The sequence below is a fragment of the Doryrhamphus excisus genome, linkage group LG11, assembly GCF_037039965.1.
Source record: "Doryrhamphus excisus strain RoL-2023G ecotype Guam linkage group LG11, RoL_Dexc_Guam_v1.1, whole genome shotgun sequence".
Lineage (NCBI taxonomy): Eukaryota > Metazoa > Chordata > Actinopteri > Syngnathiformes > Syngnathidae > Doryrhamphus > Doryrhamphus excisus.
Window position 1 is genome coordinate 16,694,243 of NC_136367.1, and position 22,541 is coordinate 16,716,783.

General features: G+C 41.4%; 1 protein-coding gene across 13 annotated transcripts in view; it reads right to left on the reverse strand.

Annotated features, from left to right (window-relative positions):
* magi1b (membrane associated guanylate kinase, WW and PDZ domain containing 1b) overlaps nucleotides 1-22,541 on the reverse strand; it is a 115,430-nt gene that overhangs the window by 61,009 nt on the left and 31,880 nt on the right. For all 13 annotated transcript variants that reach the window (XM_058080229.2, XM_078794860.1, XM_058080205.2 and 10 more), the window contains exon 2: nucleotides 6,954-7,070. In XM_058080229.2, the coding sequence (XP_057936212.2) occupies nucleotides 6,954-7,070 (117 nt within the window). The remainder of the gene's footprint in view (nucleotides 1-6,953; nucleotides 7,071-22,541) is intronic.

Below are 22,541 nucleotides of genomic sequence, written 5' to 3' on the forward strand. Positions count from 1 at the left end.
TAGCGACTCCAAATTGTCCATAGGTATGAATGTGAGTGTGAATGGTTGTTTGTCTATATGTGCCTTGTGATTGGCTGGCGCCTTACGCCCGAAGACAGCTCAGATAGGCTCCAGCAACCCCCGCGACCCTCGTGAGGAAAAGCGGTAGAAAATGAATGAATGAATGAATATCGGACTGGTTATGTTTTTTGACCTTAATAAATCGGAACTGATGAGAGAATTGCAGAAAGACTGCAAAAACAGGCTTGTCTTAAAAAATGTGCCAAGAGTCACATGACCAACTGTTGTGCAGAAGCTTTTACAGAAGCAATTCTGTGAATAACCAACAATAAAATATGCCGTACTGTAAAGCGAGCCAGCTACTCCATGTTTTCCAGGAAGATACCAAGGCATACTTCCATGGATGATTTTCAATGTGCACACAAATGTACATACGAACACGCAAACACAAGAGGAAGGATAGCAGACTGTTGTCATTTGTCAAAGCCAAAACAGATCCATCCACCATCTTGGCCACAGTTAGTGTGCCAGTTTTTTTGTTTTTTTTGGTCAGACACATGCACGCACATATCCAGGATGACGAGCTTGACTGGGGTTTGTTTGCTCGGCAGGGGGATGGAGCCATCTGTCCCAATGAAGGGTTAATCCAACCAAAAGCACAGGCTGCAGAATGCAACATATTCCAGGCTTCACATGGTATTTTGTGTTTTATTTAGGGGGGGGTCAGGGAGTTAGAGACACAGAACATGACTATCAAACCTTGCAAGCTGCCTTAAACCTGGCACCTGATTTTTCACACCACTCAAGAGAACTTCCTTCATGTTGAATGTCAAAGTGGTTTTGGCTTTTTTGGTGATTTGGTGCAGATTCCTTTCAATTGGTATTATGGAGTGTCTTGAGTCGAGGGAGGGTGTTTTCACTGCTCGGGAGGCTCGCGCCTGATGATGGCGATACACGCAATAGAGGCTCAAAAACAGGCCTTTATCTGGACTTTGCTGCATTTTCCCCCCATCACAAGGAATGCTAAATGATTGGAACACGGGCCTGGTCTCAGGGCCAGTGGAACGGAAAAGGGTGGGAGATTAGAGAAACAAAAACCTGAAGGGCCAGCACAGCAGTGCAGTGTAAAGCTAAATCAGCCAGAAAGCTGCCTGAAAATGTCCCCCCCAACCCCCGTCAACATGCACACATGGCCTTTGTCTTTTGATTGCACCCAGTAAAAAAGCACTGTGGGCTAGCTACTACCTACAGGAACATGGAACAAATGGAAAAGAAAGGCTCTAAAATGATCCATTTAGAAAGGTGGGGAGGGAGTAGGGATGGATGGATGGATGGATGGATCGAGATGGGGAGGTCATCCAGGCAAGAGAGGGATTGAGGAGGAAAAATGACTAAAAGAAATCTAGAATGGGAGGGGGGTAAGGAGAAGAAAAGCTCCAGACAGACAAACAGATGCTGTAATGGCTTCCAATAATACTAAGACCACACAATGTGTACTTCCCACTGGGAATACACTAAATATACATACACATATTAGAAGTGACACATACATCTAAGTCCAAGTACACACATAAGACAGTCATACCCGACACAAACACACACATAGCTTCCGTTTGACCACAACACATCAGCCTCCATTACTGCCAGCGATGTGCCGCCGTCTCCTCGCTTGCTCGTTTCCTGATGCCTCTCCTGCCTGACGCACGGCCATCCTCATCCTGCCTGCCATCCCCATCTCTCCATCCCAACCCCCCCAACCATCAAATCGCAGCGTCCCCTCTTCAGATGAAGCACAAAGCAACATACCTCAGTCAGTCAGTGAGACTGTTCTCCTTCCCTTACAGTCCAAAGAACGTCGACAGGAGACCGAAGGAAAGACAATCCATTCAGGTGTGGAGGAAAAACCAGTGCAGAATCAAAGTCACCCTCCCCGTCCTCCTTTTACCAGCATCTGTCCTCTGTCCAGCTTTGTGATGCTAAGCTAAAGTGAGCTAAGCTAAGCAGTGTCCACACATTGGCTTAGAATGCACTCTCATACCCACACACACACACACACACACACACACACATACGCGTGCACACACACCAACACCAATTGCTAGGCTTCTTTCCGTCTCTCTCTCTCTCTCTTGCTCGCTCGCTCGCTGACTGAGCCCCGCTGTCTCCCGTCTCACAGGCACCCACATGCACCCGCCCACCTCCCCTCTTCTTCCTTTTCTGTCCCACCCTCCCCTTTTCTTGATTATTCACCCCATTATTTCTTTTTTTTGGTTCTCATGAGTAGCCAGCAATGAACAGCTGCAGTTTTAACCATAAACGAAAGACATAAAATAATGTGTCAGTCAGTCAGAGAAGGTTTTACATTAAACATCATCAAACGGTGGGGCCACCAGCGGGTCATGTGATACAAATTCATAACCCAAAATCAACCTCCTCAATGTAGTGACACTTGAAAAGTGTCTCAAAATATTACACCTAACCCATAAACACACACCAGTTGAAGCCACACACACACACACACACACACACACGTGAATGACATGGGTTAGTGTGGGTGGGGCAGATGGGGAGTATGAATGTAGGGGGGTTGCTGCTCCCATCATTCACTCTCTGTTTGGGGAGTTTCATTCAACTCATCTTAAAAAGGAAACCCCCCACGCCAGCAGTTCTTATTGTCATCAGCAGGATGTCGATACACCCCATCATGGCCTGGGGTTGACTCAGTACAGTAAGTTATGCAAAAATGCTGGTTTTCCTTCACTTTTTTTTTTGTTGAGAACTGATATTTTTGCTGAAAATTACCCATGTAATTGTAATGGTTTTATTTCATTTGAACATGCATCAGATTACAATTGAATGCATCACATAATCAGTTCACAGTTCCACATGTCCAAAAGGAGTAGGAAGAAGCAAAGCTTATTAAATCCTACCCCTCCATCTGGTACTTTTACAATCGCTAACTGTTGCATTTGTTCACTTCCTGCTTTCTATAATACAGTTTACGTTTTTTTTGTTTGTTTTTTAAATAATGCACCTCGTACCGAAGTACAAGGTGATGTACTACTTCTGATTACTAAAGAAGGGAAAAGGGTTAGTTTCAGATAAAAGATGAGAGTCAAACCTTTTCTTTGGTATATGTCTATAAAGCCTTAGAACATAATATTCTGTAACTGGTTCATTTGTTCACTTCCTGCTTTCCATAATACAGTTTAAGTTTTTTTTTTTTTTAATAATGCATGTCGTACCGAAGTAAAAGGTGATGTACTACTTCTGATTACTAAAGAACGGAAAAGGGTTAGTTTCAGATAAAAGATGAGAGTCAAACCTTTAGTATATGTCTATAAAGCCTTAGAACATAATGTTCTGTGTGCCTTGAAAAATCAGTCAAGTAAGTCATCAAAAAATGACCAGTACCAAGAGGGACGGATTTTGGAAAATGGCTGGGATTGAATGAGTTACCAAAACCTCACTTTTGGTAACGTAACTATGTAACTGCGACGGGGTGAGGACGGGCCGGTGATGTCATCGTTTTCATACAGAAGCCAATTTCTTGAAAGGAAACGACCAGCTGTCGTTTTCAGATGTTCGCACTCTTGGTAATAATAAATACTATATTATTCATTCATTCATTCATTTTCTACCGCTTTTCCTCACGAGGGTCGCGGGGGGGTGCTGGAGCCTATTCCAGCTGTCTTCGGGCGAGAGGCAGGGGTACACCCTGGACTGGTGGCCAGCCAATCACAGGGCACATATAGACAAACAACCATTCACACTCACATTCATACCTATTGACAATTTGGAGTCGCCAATTAACCTAGCATGTTTTTGGAATGTGGGAGGAAATCGGAGTAATACTATAATATTTAATAATAAATAATAAATAATTTTGAAGTGTGGTCCCAGTATTTAAAGAGGCCTATAAATGTAGTTAAAATGCTGTATTCTTGTGTTAAACCATGCGTGAAAAAAAAAGTGTGACTCATTGTCTGGAAAATACGGTAATTACACTTCGTTTTCGACCTAAAAAGCGGACGACAGTCTTCATACGCATGCGTTCCGTCATCACGTGATTCCGTCTGGTGTCCGTCTGTACTACCTGCGTGTCTCAGGTAGGTGTGTCAGATGTATTACATCATTTTCACCCAGTGACTATTTACTGCTCCGGCTCGATGTGGACGCCATTTTTTTTTTTACCCAGGAACGCTTCCATGTGGGCAGGGCCTAAGTGTAACACTCAATGTTTACTTTAGCCTCACTATTTCACTGACACGAGTGTGAAAATGTGTGTGAGAGTGCTGTTGCATCTCTCCATCTGTCTCTTTTCCTCCATCTCCCATTTTAACCCCCCACAGCTCCCCACACACCCAAACACCCAGCCCCCCATCTCCATCCCTGCGGCTTCAGCCCCCCCCTCCTCCCTTCTAGCTGTCCTCTTAGCCTATATACGATTCGCCCAATCGTCTGCACGCCTCGCACCACGATTCATTACTCAGAAATGCACAAGCAGCGTCCGCAAACCTCCCTCGTTTAAGAAGACCAAGCAATCCCCATCACCTGACCACAGACCGCTTCTTTCCATTAAGCATCGAACACCAGACTTCTATTTACAAAGAGAACAGACGCGGAAGGTTTGGCCTTTAAAACCCAAACAAAACAACTCATTCTTTTCCTTTTTTTATAATGAGAGTTAGAAAAAGAATGACAGAGTGTCAGAAAGGGAGTAAGTGGGAGCAGTGAGAGAACTAGAAACATTGGTGTCATGAGTTCGGGTCGGGGGTCAACAATGAGAGCAGAATGGAGGGTCAGTGGGGGATAATGGGTATGCTGAATGCGCGTTTAGGGTGACCGCACTGAAAGGTTGCGTTGGCTGACGGGGGAGGGTGGGAGAAAAGTGACTTTATTTTTGTTTTTGTTTTGTTAAACTGCAAATGTGAAGCCTTCATTTCACGTAGATGACGCCAATAAGAAACACAAGAGGTCTGAGTCCACTGAGAAGTGGTGCACGGCGAGTAGCACAGCGACGCGAGCCACGTTCTGCACTGCTTTTGTGCATGTTGACTGACATTACTCGAAAGGAAACTGGCAGCGTTCATATGTGGGAAGTCAGTGAGGGTCTTATTACAGCAGGCGTTCGTCCCAGAGTTGACATAAGGCAGTCTACAACACAGGGCAATCTAGTAACTTAACAGGACCACTCCTCATGAGGGTCGCGGGGGTGCTGGAGCCTATCCCAGCTGAGTTCTTGGGGCATGAGGTGGGGTACACCCTGGACTGATGGCCAGCCAATCACAGGGCACATATAGACAAACAACCATTCACACTCACATTCATACCTATGGACAATTTGGAGTCACCAATTAACCTAGCATGTTTTTGGAATGTGGGAGGAAACCGGAGTACCCGGAGAAAACCCACGCATGCACGAGGAGAACATGCAAACTCCACACAGAGATGGCCGAGGGTGGAATTGAACCCTGGTCTCCTAGCTGTGAGGTCTGCCGCCCAGTTTTCCTCAAGATATTCAGTCATAAGTTCACCTGCTCACTGTGCAGTAATCAGCATCACATCTCTATATGATATATGTCTATACTGATCTCTGACAACGATTAACAGCAAAGGTATCAACACTTCAGAGCGAACATCGTTGAATGAACAGATGCTTTTCCATTGATTCAGTTTCCTGGCTTTGTGTGTGAATAGCATAAGGGAAAATGTATTCCGCGATGATATATGGTGATACATCTAATTGTGCTCAAGAGAGGAATATGCAAATGTAATATTCTGGTAAGACAATAGCTTGCCAACAAAACAATATGGTCCACAAAATTCCATTATACTTGTATTTCCTGCTAACACCACCACATGGTTTTTACTGGAGTGTCATGGAACACAAAGTGATTAAAGCGGCCATTACGGCAAGGCCCCCACCGCCACACCCAGTGTCTGGCTGACATATGGCGGTAGAGGTAATGCAGATAAAGTCTTCTAAACAAGCTTCCAGAATAAATGTAGAAATTTACGGGGAGGGGCTGTGAATAAAATAATTGCAAAGAACCATTTAAAACGAAGCATAAGCATCTCATTGGGAAAGTTTGTATTACTATTAATTTTACTGAGGTACTCCAAAAATGTCATCATCAGTCTAATTTGTTTTTAATAATTAAACGGACATGAATTATACTTATTTAAATAAACCCTAGGCTGCACTGCGGATGAGTGGGTGGCACACTGGCCTCACAGCTAGGAGACCCAAGTTCGATTCCACCCTCAGCCATCTCTGTGTGGCATGTTCTCCCCGTGCATGCGTGGGTTTTTCTCCGGGTACTCCGGTTTCCTCCCACATTCCAAAAACATGCTAGGTTAATTAGCAACTCCAAATTGTCCATAGGTATGAATGTGAGTGTGAATGGTTGTTTGTCTATATGTGCCCTGTGATTGGCTGACGACCAGTCCAGGGTGTACCCCGCCTCCCGCCTTAAGACAACTGGGATAGGCTCCAGCACCCCCCGTCACCCTCGTGAGGAAAAAGCGGTAGAAAATGAATGAATGAATAAACCATAGGCTGCACTGTGGAGGAGTGGGTGGCACACTGGCCTCACAGCTAGGAGACCCACGTTCGATTCCACCCTCAGCCATCTCTGTGTGGCGTTTGTATGTTCTCCCCGTGTATGCGTGGGTTTTCGGGTATTCCGGTTTCCTCCCACATTCCAAAAACATGCTAGGTTAATTAGCAATTTCAAATTGTCCATAGGTATGAATGTGAGTGTGAATGGTTGTTTGTCTATATGTGCCTTGTGATTGGCTGACGACCAGTCCAAGAGTGTACCCCGCCTCTCGCCTTAAGACAACTGGGATAGGCTCCAGCATCCCCGTGACTCTCGTGAGGATAAGCATGAATGAATAATAAACCCTAAAGTTGCTCTCCCGTGTTAACAAGGTAATCATGGACTCACAAGGCACGGCGTGACGGTAGAGGTTGTCTCGAATGATCTGCTGCAGTTCGTGGTCAGGCGAAGATTTCTGGAATCGCTGGCTAAGATAGTGCTTCAGGTCCTTGTTCAGCTTACTTCCTGTCATTGTGGACACAAACAGGAAAACATGTGATAACGGCATCAAACCCCCCACCCCCCCATGAGACACAATATTTATCATTGTGGAAAATCAATGCTGTGAAGCCAGAGCTCGGCTCCTGCAAAATGAAATAAACAAGTTGATTTTGCCACCACAACAAAGCTGCGGGCTATGTGCTAAATGTGCACAGTACACTTTGCCATTACCACTTAAAGGAAGCTCCCGGTTGCAGAATCACCCTCTGCAGCTTGCCAGCTAGCTAACCGCTAGCATTACAGCTTGCGACGGGAATCAGTCCGTCCTACCGCTTGGCCATCTGGACCCCAGAAACACATTAGCGTAGTGAATGGTGAGAATGTACGCGCATGCAAGGGTTTGTTTCCGCGTGTGTTTTGTGTGTGGTCATCACAGCAAATGCTCACATTAGTGGCCATACTAAACATGTGCGAACAAAACACAAACAAGATGACGACATGAATAATGGAATGGAGATGCAGAGGAGACACATTTACATAATTTACCTAATGAATATGATGCAGCATCTTCCAAAAATAAACTCGACATAAAACGGCTTCAGGGAAGCCGCGCATATCATATCATTTTCATACAAATGTTTGCCATCTTTGCATTGCTGCTGAGGCCATTTTTTTTTGTTTTCCTGGGCAAACAGCTAGTCATAAAGGCCCTGGATTCCGTTGCCATGGAAACTGTGTGTATGTGCTTGTGTGTTTAATAACATGATTGTGATACTACACAGTACAGCGGCGTGCACTGCACTGGTTGGGAGACCAGCTGTAGTTTTATACAAGACAATACTTGTATATATATATATACATATATATATATATTATTGACCCCCGGCTTCACGAGTCAGTATGTATTCTAATATCTATTGACATTTATGATATAAAAAATACCTTATGTAAATACAGTCGTTGTTGTGGTTGACTATGGCCTGTTATTAGTTAAAAATAAAGTACATTTGACATATTCAGGCCTAAATTCAGCATAATGGTATATTCTACACTGGTCAGTAATGTTACATTGATAAAAACTACCGTAGGATGTACACTATATAGAAAATTCTCCCAATGCAGTCTATGTTATGTCTAATTTTGTCTTATTTTGTGTACTATTCTGAGCAATATGAGTGTAAAGGTGACTGTAGGGGTGTTATTTCTTACCTAGAGGGCTCTAATCAACTTAAAAAAAACACATTGAGAAAATTGGAAAGAGGTTTTCGATGCTCCAACGACAAAAAAAATAATCCTAAAGTACTTATCAAGATTGTGTCTGCAACCAATTAACCACAATAAATGAGGGATCACTGGAAACAAGGCTATTTTGGGACATTTCTACTGTTAAAACTAAATTTTTGTGAGACATGCACATATGTATGAAAACATTATGTGAATAAGTAATTTATTTTTTTTTAACTAGCGTTCCATTATTCAGCCATGTGAAGGAAAGGTAACAAAAAGAGAGCAAGAGAGAGAGCGAGAGAGAGAGAGAGAAAGAGAGGGAGGTAGAGTCTCCGCCCATCGCCCAAGCCCCTCCTGAGGAGGAAACCCTGCTCCTGGCGCCGTCCCATCCAGACAAATCACTGTGTTGTAATCCTCACAACAGGTCACAAGGAAGCGCTCAGGCCAACAGAGAGTGCATCGCTACATGCTCTTGTAACACAGCAGTTACTGGAGAGCGATATTCATCCACCATTAAAATGTGGCTGTGTCACCCAGTCTGAATGTGAGGGAGTTCTAACATGAGAAAATGCCTAAAATAGTATTTGTCAGTATAAACTAATTGTGCCTTATTCTATTAAACCACCTTTCTTCTGCTAATACAATACAGTATTATATAGTACATACTTTGTAAAAAAAAAAACACCCAGTACAATGACATGAAGTTCTTAAACAGTACATGTTTTTAATGAAACGATTAATCGAGTACCAAAATAGTTGTTGATTAACTGACTATTCAATTAATCATTGTTGAAGTGCAATTCGTCTGCGTATGTTTTTGCAGTCAGGAAACACAGCACAGAGTCTTTAAATTTAAGTGATCCACGCGGTTGACCGTTTAGGTCAGGGGTGGGCAAACGTTTTGACTCGTAGGCCGCGTTGAGTTAACAAAATTGTGCGGGGGGCCAGAACATACATTTAACACACACACACACACACAAACTATTTTACGCTTAGAATTCTAACAGTCTGCCTTAAATTATTAGTCTAATTAAGTGTCATACGATCAGCTATATGTTCTCATTTTAAACATCAGACCACATCAAACTACAATTTTTATTTTATTTTTTTTACTGAATAAGACATCCGATGTTAAAAGTTGAAATACTCCGAAAGTAAGGATTCAAGCGCTTGGTGGGCCGCATGTGGCCCCCGGGCCGTAGTTTGCCCACCCCTGGTTTAGGTAAACCGTCCCCTTCAACTGAAACAGATTACTTTAGTCTATAGAAACGTTTGTTTTGAAATAGCAAACCATGGGTGCCTAACAACAAAAATGGACCAACAACTCTTCTCAGTCAAAATGTTGTAGTTTATACACAATTAAATGATGTTGTGGAATTCTGTCTGGAATCAACTTTCAATGTCACATGATTGGGGGGTGGCGGTGGTATCTTGAGAATACAAAGACACCCCACTTTGAAGTCATCATGACCCATTTCAACATTTGCTTTGACTCGATATGAAGTGATCCATCCTCATATCGGCCCCAAATTCAGTCAGAATTGACGCTCATCTCCGTACTGTAGTGTCAGTTTTGGAAAATACTAGAACAGAAGTTTGTGTTCAGGGGGGGTCACAAGGATCATGGCTCACATCCACTTACAGTAAGTCTTTAAGGCAACTAGTCAGACCCTTCAAACAACTGCCAAGTATGTTAACACCATAAGCCCATTAACTAGTACTATGGGTCTTGGTTTGTTTTGTTACTGCAGAAGAAGAAGCTTGCCCAGATGGCTTCATGGGGTCCCAATGGAGCGGATGAAACCATAGGTGTGATCTGAATTCATGAAAAACCATCACACTGAGAATATACAATATTTTCATTTTTAAGCTTGTTTTCCCTAAACATGTAGTGCAAGGCATTAGTGCATAGGTTACAATTTTCTGGTCGATTACCAATCACAGATCCGATCAGACTGTTAGATTGTTAATCTGTAAATCAGATCGGACCTGATCCGATCTTGACCTACCAATTTGTTGAAAAACATTGAATAATACCCATGAAAAAATACTAACTACTAACTAACTCTTTACCAAAAATAAAGTGCACAGCAACCGAAAATGGCTGGTTCTCCAATGCCATGAACGCCATAGCTTTCTGCTTACTTGTTTTGCTTTTTTCCATTGCTCATAAGTGCGAACCGCGGGCCGCTAAGCCTGTTATGATTCATTCATTCCTTCCTTTTTTACCACTTATCCTCACGAGGGTCCTGGGGGGGTGATGGAGCCTATCCCTATAGCATGTTTTTGGAATGTGGAAGGAAACCGGAGTACCCGGAGAAAACCCACGTATGCACAGGGAGAACATGCAAACTCCACACAGAGATGGCCGAGAGTGGGATTGAACTCGGATCGCCAAGCTGTGAGGTCTGCGGACTAACCACTCGACCACCATGCAGCCCCTGGCGTATTATGATAATAAATTAATAAAATTAAACTGAGTAATGGGTGTAAATTGTAAATTGGCAACATGGCTGCAGTATATGACAGGCAAGAGTTACTGATCTTACTTTAACTGGATTTCCACAAGATTCTGCGAGCAGATTTTGTAATCCACAAGGCTCGAGTCAAAAAGTGAGGCAGTGTTTTTTTTGGGGTTTTTTGTGCAGGGAACAAAAAGCCCAGTCAGACAAAACATGAGTCAAATTTTTGACACAGATTAAATGTGAAAAGTTCTTGGAGTTCACAGGAATGTCCTCTTGAGACAACCGAGACTCTTTCACCCTCACATTCACCAAGCCAAGGCCAGACGAGGCACCAGCCAGTCTTTCTTTGTAATTGGACGCACTTAAGGAAATATAGGGACCTGCCAAAACAGCCGTTGGAAGCTGACGTCTGAATTCACACCGTGAAAAAACAAACTTTATCGAAACCCAATCCGCTATATGTGGGAGCCTGGTGGAAATTGAGGTTTTGAATGATTTCTGTGGATTTCCAAACGGCAGGAAACACCGCCTGTGTGTTCTCTTCGTGCTCCAAACAAGTCCGTACATTGTTAGTCTGTAGTTTTTTTTTCTGTAGATTTTCCAGAAACATTGTTTTTTTTTTATGAAAGACTCCGACTGTGTTAGACAAAACTTTGACTTCCATGGTGATATTTAAACACTATGTTGGCTGTTCAGCATGGCATGAAAAAAAGATTTTGTTATACACAAGGAAACTATTGACTCATTTGGAAAAATGTTTGTTTCATGTGACCAACGAGTAGACAACGACTACTGTTGTCTGATCTGATCCAAAAAAAATTCGCGAGGAAAAAGCTTTATTTTGTTGTGTTTGGTAAATGCAATTCCTGAAAAGTAGGGTAAGGTAAGAAAAAAACCTTGGTCAATTGGAATGCAACATTTCCATCCTGCTCAATAATTTGTGTTAGGTTTATACTATGAATTATGCCAAGCTACCTCAAGACTAATCAACTACTAAGTGAAGACTTCGTCCACAACTCTCTAGTTATTCAGACAATGAGTCATAAAGACCCTTGACTCATTTGGAAAAATGTTTGTTTCATGTGACCAGTGTGTTAAGTTAAGCCATTTTAGCAAACGACTACTGTTGTCTGATCTAATCCAAAAAGTTTGCGAGGAAAAAACTTTATTTTGTTGTGTTTGGTAAATGCAATTCCTGAAAAGTAGGGTACAGTCAGAAAACAACCTTGGTCAACTGGATCGCAACCTTTCAATCCTGCTCCACTAATTTGTGTTCGGTTTAAACTATGAATTATGCCAAGCTAGGTCAAGACTAATCAACTAGTAAGTGAAGACTTCGTCCACGACTCTAGTTAATCAGACAATCAGTCATAAAAGGCCCTTGACTCATTTGGAAACATGTTTGTTTCATGTGACCAGTGTGTTAAGTTAGGCCATTTTACCAAACAACTATTGTTGTCTGATCTAATCCGAAAAGTTTGCGAGTTTGCAAGGAAAAAGCTTTATTTTGTTGTGTTTGGTAAATGCAATTCCTGAAAAGTAGGGTACAGTAAGAAAACAACCTTGGTCAATTGGATCGCAACATTTCCATCCTGCTCAATAATTTGTGTTCGGTTTAAACTATGAATTATGCCAAGCTAGCTCAAGACTAATCAACTAGTAAGTGAAGACTTCGTCCACGACTCTAGTTAATCAGATAATCAGTCATAAAGGCCCTTGACTCATTTGGAAAAATGTTTGTTTTATGTGACCAGTGTGTTAAGTTAGGCCATTTTACCAAACGACTATTGTTGTCTGATCTGATCCCAAAAGTTTGCGAGAAAAAAAATATATTTTGTTGTGTTTGGTAAATGCAATTCCTGAAAACTAGGGTGCGGTAAGAAAACAACCTTGGTCAATTGGATCGCAACCTTTCAATCCCGCTCCACTAATTTGTGTACGGTTTAAACGATGAATTATGCCAAGCTAGGTCAAGACTAATCAACTCTTAAGTGAAGACTTGGTCCACGACTCTAGTTAATCAGATAATCATGGCTAATCACCATTTAATTGATTCACCTAGTCGTGGCCGTGTACAGTTAGAAGATTGTACATCAGTCAGATCAGGGCTTAACCATATGTTCACAGCAGAGCACAGGTGGAGAGAGCTCATGTGACCCTTGACCAGTGAAATCTTATGCCAGGACCAGTCAAACCCTGTGTTCATGATTGTAGTATATTATTATGATATCTATAATATTTTTGACCACAGTCAGATTTCAAAAACTGTGCCACAGGGGAATTTGGAAGACCTTACGCTTGGGTTTATGGGGGGCCCCTATTTTATGGGCATGCGTATCATAGTCTGAAAATGAAAGTTTTGTAAATACACTAACCTGAACAGAGATTCTTATTTTTTTGTAGTTGTTGTATCATAGCTTTGTGATGAACAATGGGTTATACATTATACAGTTATGGTCAAACTAAAATTGTGAATTGTTGTAGCAATTGTTAGAGCCCTGATGATGAATGAGTGGAGAGCTGTGCATGTCCTTCTAGAACTCTTTAGCAAAACATTGTAACATTTTCAGATTCCACAACAAATGCGCAATCTATATGAGCCATATATTAGGTTCTAGCTCTGTATCCATAGCAACAGCTGCCAGATGAGTAAAGACACTGAGGTGAATCTAATGGTCACAGACCACCATAGTCTGCTGCTCCACCCCCTGGACTAACAGAGTATTACAAAAACAAAAGACAAAGGAGGCACATGACTGAAACCATTTGGATGGGATGACATCATGTTATTGTGAATAAATCTCAGGAATCGGGAATCTTGTAATAATGGTCCCAAAAACCTTTCATCAGTATTGTAATAGATCACTATATAGGCATGTTATCATCGTGTTCTGCCCGTTCCCAATATGCTGATAAGAAAATGGGTACAGCTTAAGAATGTGAGGTTGAAAGACCGCCCCCAGTTTTCCAACATCTGATTAGAGGAAGTGTATTTTGGCAATGACATTGCCAATGTCTTGCACATGCATACATCCATTTGTTGAAAAACAGGGTCTTTAAGGGGATCTTTGACATGCTGAAGCTTACTATGGTTCAAACTGCTTTCATTGATCATAGTCTTTTATGGAACATGCATTTCTTGGACAAACATGTATGTATACGCTTCCCTGAGATTGCCGGTCCTTAGGTTTACAGTTCCTGTTATGAGATTCCAGGACTCGCAGGTGCTGTAGATCAGGTGCCTCAGTGGCACTTATGTTGGGCCATATGATTTTCACCTAAACGGAATCGTGGACGGAATCCTGAAATTGGCCAATAGAAACGGAATTTACTGTTAAATACGTACTTGCAAGGAGGAAAGAAATACTGTCATCATGAGGGGTACAAACTTTCGTATTGGGAACCATTTCCCCAGCAGACTGTTTAAGTTTGCCTTGATTTTTGTATACTGGTTTTCATACAGTATTGCACATAACAAACTAGCACATTTATGTAATGTAATGAAATGTTATGACCCGTTTTGCAATATCGAGTGTCCAAATAACTCATTGACTCATTCATTTTCTACCAACAAAGGTCGCAGGGGTGCTGGAGCCTATCCCAGCTGTCTTAGGGCGAGAGGCGGGGTACACCCTGGACTGGTCGCCAGCCAATCACAGGGCACATATAGACAAACAACCATTCACACTCACATTCATACCTATGGACAATTTGGAGTCGCCAATTAACCTAGCATGTTTTTGGAATGTGGGAGGAAACCGGAGTACCCGGAGAAAACCCACGCATGCACAGGGAGAACATACAAACTCCACATAGAGATGGCGGAGAGTGGAATCGAATTCGGGTCTTCTAGCTATGAGGCCTGCGCGCTAACCACTCCCCCACTGTGCGAATGATATAGGACCCCCCCGTGGGTATCAGACCCATATTAGTAATTATTACATTGTACTGATACATTTGATAACATTAAAAATAACTCTAATTCATTCATTTTCTCCCGCTTTTTCCTCATGAGGGTCGCGGGGGTGCTGGAGCCTATCCCAGCCGCTAAATTTCAACAATTCTCCAATGAGGCCATATTACCCGGGCTATGCTGGTGAGCAAACAAAGTGCTGAATTTGTTGTAAACAAACATTGACTGTTTTCGAGGAAGACAACATTTGGCATGCTATTTGCACAAAATCGAAAAAAACAGGCCATGAAACATCATCATAGCGTTTGGTGCTATGGACACAGTGTTTGAAAAGTGCAAAAAAAGTTTGGCAAACTCACCTCCCTCCCTCCCTCCCGAGAGCTAAAGCAATTTCATCATTGCAATAATGGTGCTGGATGACCAACCCTTTACCATCTTTGAAGATAAGCCACACTAACACATCTCCAGTGACCAATCAAAAGAGAACTATGATTAATTGCTGCAAAGTTATCGTCAGTTCAATATAATGATTCGATTGTCTGACTGATGGGAGGCGGTACTTAAGAAGCTAATTATTCTTCCATTGGAGGCTCTCTTTAACAGAAGGTTTTACACTACCAAGGTATTAGTCTCATGTGACAAGCCATCTGATTGGCGACCAGATTTAAAGCCCCGCAGCTAATAACCCAGTTCGGTTCCTTTACGCAGAGAAAGACATTTGATGAAGACAGATGTCATGAGAGAAGGATGATCAACAGTAAAGTTGTGACCAATGGGTATAGCTAAGCGGTACATAATGTTGCGCTCTGTACGAATGACAATTTAAGATTGATATCACTGAGGAAATAAATTGCATTGGAAATCTTTTGTCAAAGGATTACATTTTAAAATGAGAAAAAAACTGAGTGGGCGGCACATTATTTGCTGTTTTATTATTATTATTATATTTATTTATTACTAATTGATTTTCTTTATTCTTGATTTGTTTATTTATTTTTCATCTTATTTTGTGCAGAAAAATAAAAATTAAGATATTTGAGAACAGTGGAATGTTTTATCAGCGCTTTTATTGTAGAAAATCGGAACCAAATCACTGAAAAAGTTTGTATATTTTTCTGTTTTTAATAAATGCATTTTTTTTTGTTTTTTTTTTTAAACCTGATGTGGCCCAGTCTCACCCAGACCCTAGCTCCAGTGGCCCCCAAGTAAATTTAGTTTGAGACCGCTGGACTAAATGATCAGGAGCGAAGTAGTTATAAATGAATACACGGGGGTCGAGTGGTTAGCGCGCAGACCTCACAGCTAGGAGACCAGGGTTCAATTCCACCCTCGGCCATCTCTGTGTGGAGTTTGCATGTTCTCCCCGTGCATGCGTGGGTTTTCTCCGGGTACTCCAGTTTCCTCCCACATTCCAAAAAACATGCTAGGTTAATTGACGACTCCAAATTGTCCATAGGTATGAATGTGAGTGTGAATGGTTGTTTGTCTATATGTGCCCTGTGATTGGCTGGCGACCAGCCTCTCGCCCAAATACATCTGGGAGAGGCTCCAGCACCCCGCGACCCTCGTGAGGAAAAGCGGTAGAAAATGAATGAATGAAAAAAACGGAGTAAACATTGTAATATAACAATACTATTTATAGGTATTTCATCTGAAAATGAAATATTTCCAACTCCGAAGACTGATACCATTCCTGAATTACCATATCACTGAGCAAGGCACTTTGCCCTATTTATAACTGCACATGTGGCAGTTGGGATAATGCATCCTGATGGCAGCTTTGCAGGCTTTTAAATGGCCACACAGGGAAGGGCCATTAGTTTCTGTAATTAACAGTTTCTTCCAAGTCCCTCACATTAGGCAAGGCATGGAACAAGCTGAAGAAAGCCGCCACCAGGGGGCGCATGTCGTTCAGGATGTGTGGCTGGTGTAGCTGAGCTTCAGCTGTTTAGTAGTAGGTGAATCTGCTGATATATTGACTTTTTGACAGATTTGTCAAGGTGTATTCTATTCTATTCTACATATTCATTTTAATTTCACTGTGAATGCAAATAAAATTAACTATATGGACAATAACCATTGCTTGTGAAATACAACAGTTTTAATATGACTAAAATACTGGATTAAGATACTGAAACTCTTAATTTAAAAATTAAATTGTAGGTCGCCCAATACGAGTCTACATCCATCCAAGCGTCTCACCCTCTGCTGTTGTTGCCTCTTCTCCTCTTATGTAATCCCCAGCTAATGACCCCCCAGATTTTTTTTATTATTTTTTTTCCCAGCAGCACCCTTTGAACCGCAAACATCCACCTCGATCGTCATGCCGCACACACATCCACCCCTCTCATACCATCAAAGGGCACAACTGACCCATTTTCAAAACGTCCATCACCCTGTCACACTGCTGACTCAAGACGCGCTCAAGCTGTTGTGTGAACACACAAATACACACATCCAGCCTCGGTTGCGCGCATGAGTACATTTGGCAACGCATGCATACAAAAAGGGACACTCAACTCTCCACATCTGCTCGTTGATCTAATTTTAGAAGCAGGATGAGAACGCAAACGCATACTCACATGAACAAGCATAAATGGGGATTAAGCGGGTAGAAGACATTAAAAAAAGGTGCGTAATATGTTCAAGCACTGCCTCGCCTCATCCTACCAAGTTAAAAAATATGGCGGCTAGACATCACTGTCTTTAATCTGAAAGGATAAGACACATGAAAAGTTACCAAAAAAAAAAAAACACGCCGCAAAGATTCATTTCCACACACATTTGCGTTGTGGGCTAATGTGGGAGCAGTCAGTGCTGATTACATCCACAGCCCCTTTCTGGGTCAACATCAGGCAACGCTCAGCCAATGCTGCATCCCTTAACAGCTGACTCCGGGCCAGACATGGAGGGGCACACTCCTGTGTACCCTCACACAACAGTTTGGCTGTTGTTGGACTAAATCAGGGGTCTCAAACATGCGGCCCGCGGGCCAAATGTGGCACGCAGGACACTAGTTTGAGGCCCCCGCCTTGATATGAAAGTTTAATGTTAGTGCGGCCCGCGCAAGTTTGATATGGATGCTGTATGATATCATGTACAAAGAAAAAATTATTACGTTTGATTAATGTTCATGTTAAAGGTTAAATAACTGTTAATAGTTATCCTCGCTATCCGTGTGGAAGTGGTAAGTTTTTGGCTATTTAAGTTTAAAGGAAATAACTTGAAGGCTACCGTTTAGGTCGCTAGATCTCTAGTTTGCGAGTTAGCATGTGTCTCAAGACCCTGCAGTTGCGCAATATGTTGTAAATAAAAAAAAGTATAAATGTGACTATAGTCGTGTTTTGTCATGTCTACAGGGCTCTAATAATGCTTTGTTCATTTTAATCTGAAAAAATAATAATTTGTCTACCCACCAACTACGTATATGTGGTTTCTTAAGTTTTTATTATTTGCTGTTTTATTATTATTATTATTATATTTATTACTGATTGATTGATTTTCTTTATTTATTTTTCATCTTATTTTGTGCAGAAAAATACAAATTAAGATATTTGAGAACAGTGGAATGTTTTATCAGAGCTTTTATTGGAGAAAATTGGAACCAAAGCACTGAAAAAGTTTGGATATTTTTCTGTTTTTAATAAATGCATTTTTTTTTGTTTTTGTTTTTTTAGAAAACCTGATGTGGCCCAGTCTCACCCAGACCCTAGCTCCAGTGGCCCCCAAGTAAATTGAGTTTGAGACCCCTGGACTAAATGATCAGGAGCAAAGTAGTTATAAATGAATACAAGCGGCTCAGCATAAACTAAGCTGACTTTTAAAGAGCATTTATCCAGTTGCGAGTGAGGCAGGATTGCAAGACCACTTCCCCCTCTCTCTCTTTCTCTCTCTTACACACACACACACACACACAAAATTGATAAAGCCATTATGTATGCGTGTCTGCCTACATTTGTGCATCTCATGCATCAGCAATTCCACAATGTACTCTCGTCATTGCATTGATGCAACTGTGCCTGCATATATGCAGAAGGATGCATGCGTGCATTGTGCCATGCGCTCTTCCTGTGAACATAAGAAGGTATGTAAATGTGTATTATTTGCAATGTCCAAGAGGAAAAATAAGATAAAAGCTCAGTGAACCATATGTGTGTGTGTGCTTCACAGACTTGGAAATCAGCAAGTGTGCGTGGAAATGAGCCGTGGAGCTGACTCGGATAACAGTCTTACAAGGGAACACAAAGGGCTCGATCTACAGTAGATTCTTCACTTGCAAATAGATAAAAGCTCAGCCACACGCCCTCCCATGCAGAAAGAAGGCTGGATACTTTCTTAAAAAGTCTGTCACCAGCATGTTATAATAAGGCTCGTGTTGGAGCACACCCAGTCCGATGCTGCCAGTTCTTAGACTTAATCCACCGCAGGGGCCTCCTTCCAAGCCACGGTGACGACACAGTGACGGATAGACACACCTCCCTACACACATAATAAGATTCCTCTTTTACATCCTTCGTTTTACATCTTTTCTATCTTCTGAGTCGCTAACGATTATTTTAATAACAGATTATTTTTTATTTATAGATTATCATGTATTTTAAATATATTTTATATTATATTATTTATATTTATATTATTATATTAGTCATATATTTATTTATAGATTATTAATCCAATAATCAAATTTTATATATTTATTTTTATACATATTTTATATATTATGTTTTTTATATATTTTATTTGTTTTTGATTTATATATATATAGATTATTAATCTATAATCTAATTAATATATTTATAGGTTTATTTATAGATGATTAATTATCTAATTATCAAATTAATATAATATTATTTATAGATTTATTTACAGATTATTATGTGATTTGAACTGACAACGCAAATAAGTGCACTAACACCAGGTTGCCGCTGGAATATTCTGTTAAAAGAATGTGTTTATTAAATAGCTTCAATATATAACAATAAATGTACACAACAATACAATCATTTAATCGTTTTCTTAGTTGATTAATCAAAAGCTTGTTGCTTCAATTAATGGCTTAATGGCTTAGGCCATAGAAAATACCTACATTTAGTGGTCGGGTCCACAATATATCAGAAAATAGTGTATGTAATAGGGTATGTAACAATTAATTTGATAATTAGTCAATTGATTAATCAATTAATTGTTGCAGCTCTACTTCTGAGCATACGTATAGTATAGTTTATAGTTTTAGCTGTCTGGGGTTAAAACGTCCATAAATACAGTCAGTTTAGGTTTTAACTAGTACACTCCATGCTTGTTCTATGCGTATTTATTAGGTCACCGAGATAAAAAAAAGTGTGTATAATATTTGTTCACATAAGCCCATTAGATCATTCTGTTACCTGATGTGCGGCAGGCGATGTTCACAGTCTGCTTAGAAACAGACACACAAAGGCAAATAGTCAGTGACAAAAAGAGTAAAGACCTATCTTCACAACGGCGACTAATACTCAGCATGACAAATAGACAAACATGCACGATAAATAACACGGTGCATCCATTACTTCTCCAAGCCGGGCAGAATCGCTGCTTCCTCACAAAGTCACATCATTTTTGTGTTGTTTTGTGCTTTAGGTTCTCCAGTTCAATCAGAAATTGACAAAGAGCTTGTAAATTTTTTTAGATGTACACTCAAGACCAGGTGTCTCAAACACACGGCACTAGTTTGAGGCCCCCGCCTTGATATGAAAGTTTAATGTTAGTGCGGCCCGCGCAAGTTTGATATGGATGCTGTATGGTATCATGTACCCAGAAAAAATTATCACGTTTGATTAATGTTCATGTTAAAGGTTAAATAACTGTTAATAGTTATCCTCCCTATCCGTGTGGAAGTGGTAAGTTTTTGGCTATTTAAATTTAAAGGAAATAACTTGAAGGCTACCGTTTAGGTCGCTAGCTCTCTAGTTTGCGAGTTAGCATGTGTCTCAAAACCCTGCAGTTGCGCAATATGTTGTAAATAAAAAGAGTATAAATGTGACTATAGTCGTGTTTTGTCATGTCTACAGGGCTCTAATAATGCTTTGTTCATTTTAAATCTGAAAAAAAATAATTTGTCTACCCACCTACTATATGTGGTTTCTTAAGTTTTATTATTATTATTATATTTATTTATTACTGATTGATTGATTGATTGATTGATTCTTGATTTGTTTATTTATCTTATTTTGTGTAGAAAAATAAAAAGTAAGATATTTGAGAACAGTGGAATGTTTTATCAGAGCTTTTCTTGTAGAAAATTGGAACCAAAGCAAAGTTTTTTAAATTTTTTTGTTTTTAATAAATGCGTTTTTTTGTTTTTTTTTTGAAAACCTGATGCGGCCCAGTCTCACCCAGACCCGAGCTCCAGTGGCCTCCAAGTAAATTGAGTTTGAGACCCCTGCTCAAGACAGTAATTGAATGGCTGTCGTAAGATGACATGGAGCTTGGGATCGAGATCCCGTCTGTACCGCTTTTCCTGTTCAGGATCACGGCAGTGGGTGGAGCCAATTGTTGATTTAGGAGGAATTTATCTCACAGGAACTCCACAAAAGGTCAGCTATGTGAACTACTACACTACTAAAGCCTTTTGTCTCTATCTATTAGATGAACAACTTTAAGAGCTTTGGGTGGGGGTTAAACATGGAGGAAGGATCAGTGCATGTAAACACAAAGAAACCCAAAAAGGACAAAGTAGCGGCTGAAGGGAATGAGGTGTGAGTAGAAACATACTATAGAGGGATGAAACAACACAGGCGCTTTAAAAGCGGGAGGAGAGGGGGAGCAGAGGGTAGAGGGCTTTGGGCTGGTGCCAGGACAGGGAGTGGAACACAGATGTGCCCCGACTGCTGTACCTAAGGGAATGTGCTGAGCGGACAGGAACCCCCATTCACACACATGCACAATAAAGTAAGAAATGAGTCAAGTTTCCACCTTGCAGGACAATTCATCCCAAAGCATTGGTCTACTGGTCGAGAAAGGTAAATAAACCCTAAAGGTGTGCTTCCCACTTGGTTGTGTTAAGTGTGATGACAACGCACCAATGAGGTGAACAAAGAAGAATATGATACACAGTAAACAAAAGGTTACAAATGCGAGGAATGTCGTATTTGTGTTCTGTCTTTCCTCTCTTCAATGCTGGGCTGGCGCCAGTTGGTGCCGGCTCACGTCAATGCAATTTGCTGTGGCGTCTAGTGTCATCAATAAGGTGCCTGGTGGCATGCAGTGGCTCAAACTACCTCCCAACTGGCTCGTGGTGGCCCGTAACGGCAGCAAAAATTGAGTTTGACGGCAAGAAAGTTTCAAAATGTTTAAAATCTTGCATCAAGCAATCGGCGCAAAGTGTCCACCAAGTGGAACCAAACGGCGCAAACAATCCGCCTATTGGAATCAACTGGAATGCAATGGCGCGAGCCAAGTTGCACCAATGATGCTAGAAGTCCACTGGGCCGGCGCCAGTTGGTGTCGGTTCACGCCAATGCAATTTGTTGTGCCGTCTCGTGTCACCAATAAGGTGCCTCGTGGCATGCAGTGGCTCAAACTACCTCCCAACTGGCTCGTGGTGGCCCGTAACGGCAGCAAAAATTGAGTTTGACGGCAAGAAAGTTTCAAAATGTTTAAAATCTTGCATCAAGCAATCGGCGCAAAGTGTCCACCAAGCGGAACCAAACGGCGCAAACAATCCGCCTATTGGAATCAACTGGAATGCAATGGCGCGAGCCAAATTGCACCAATGATGCTAGGAGTCCACTGGGCTGACGCCAGTTGGTGCCGGTTCACGCCAATGCAATTTGCAGCCCGAGTACATACAGTAAACAAGATGCAAACTGTCATGTGCTTGACACGGCCTCCCTCTGTGAGATTTATCATGCT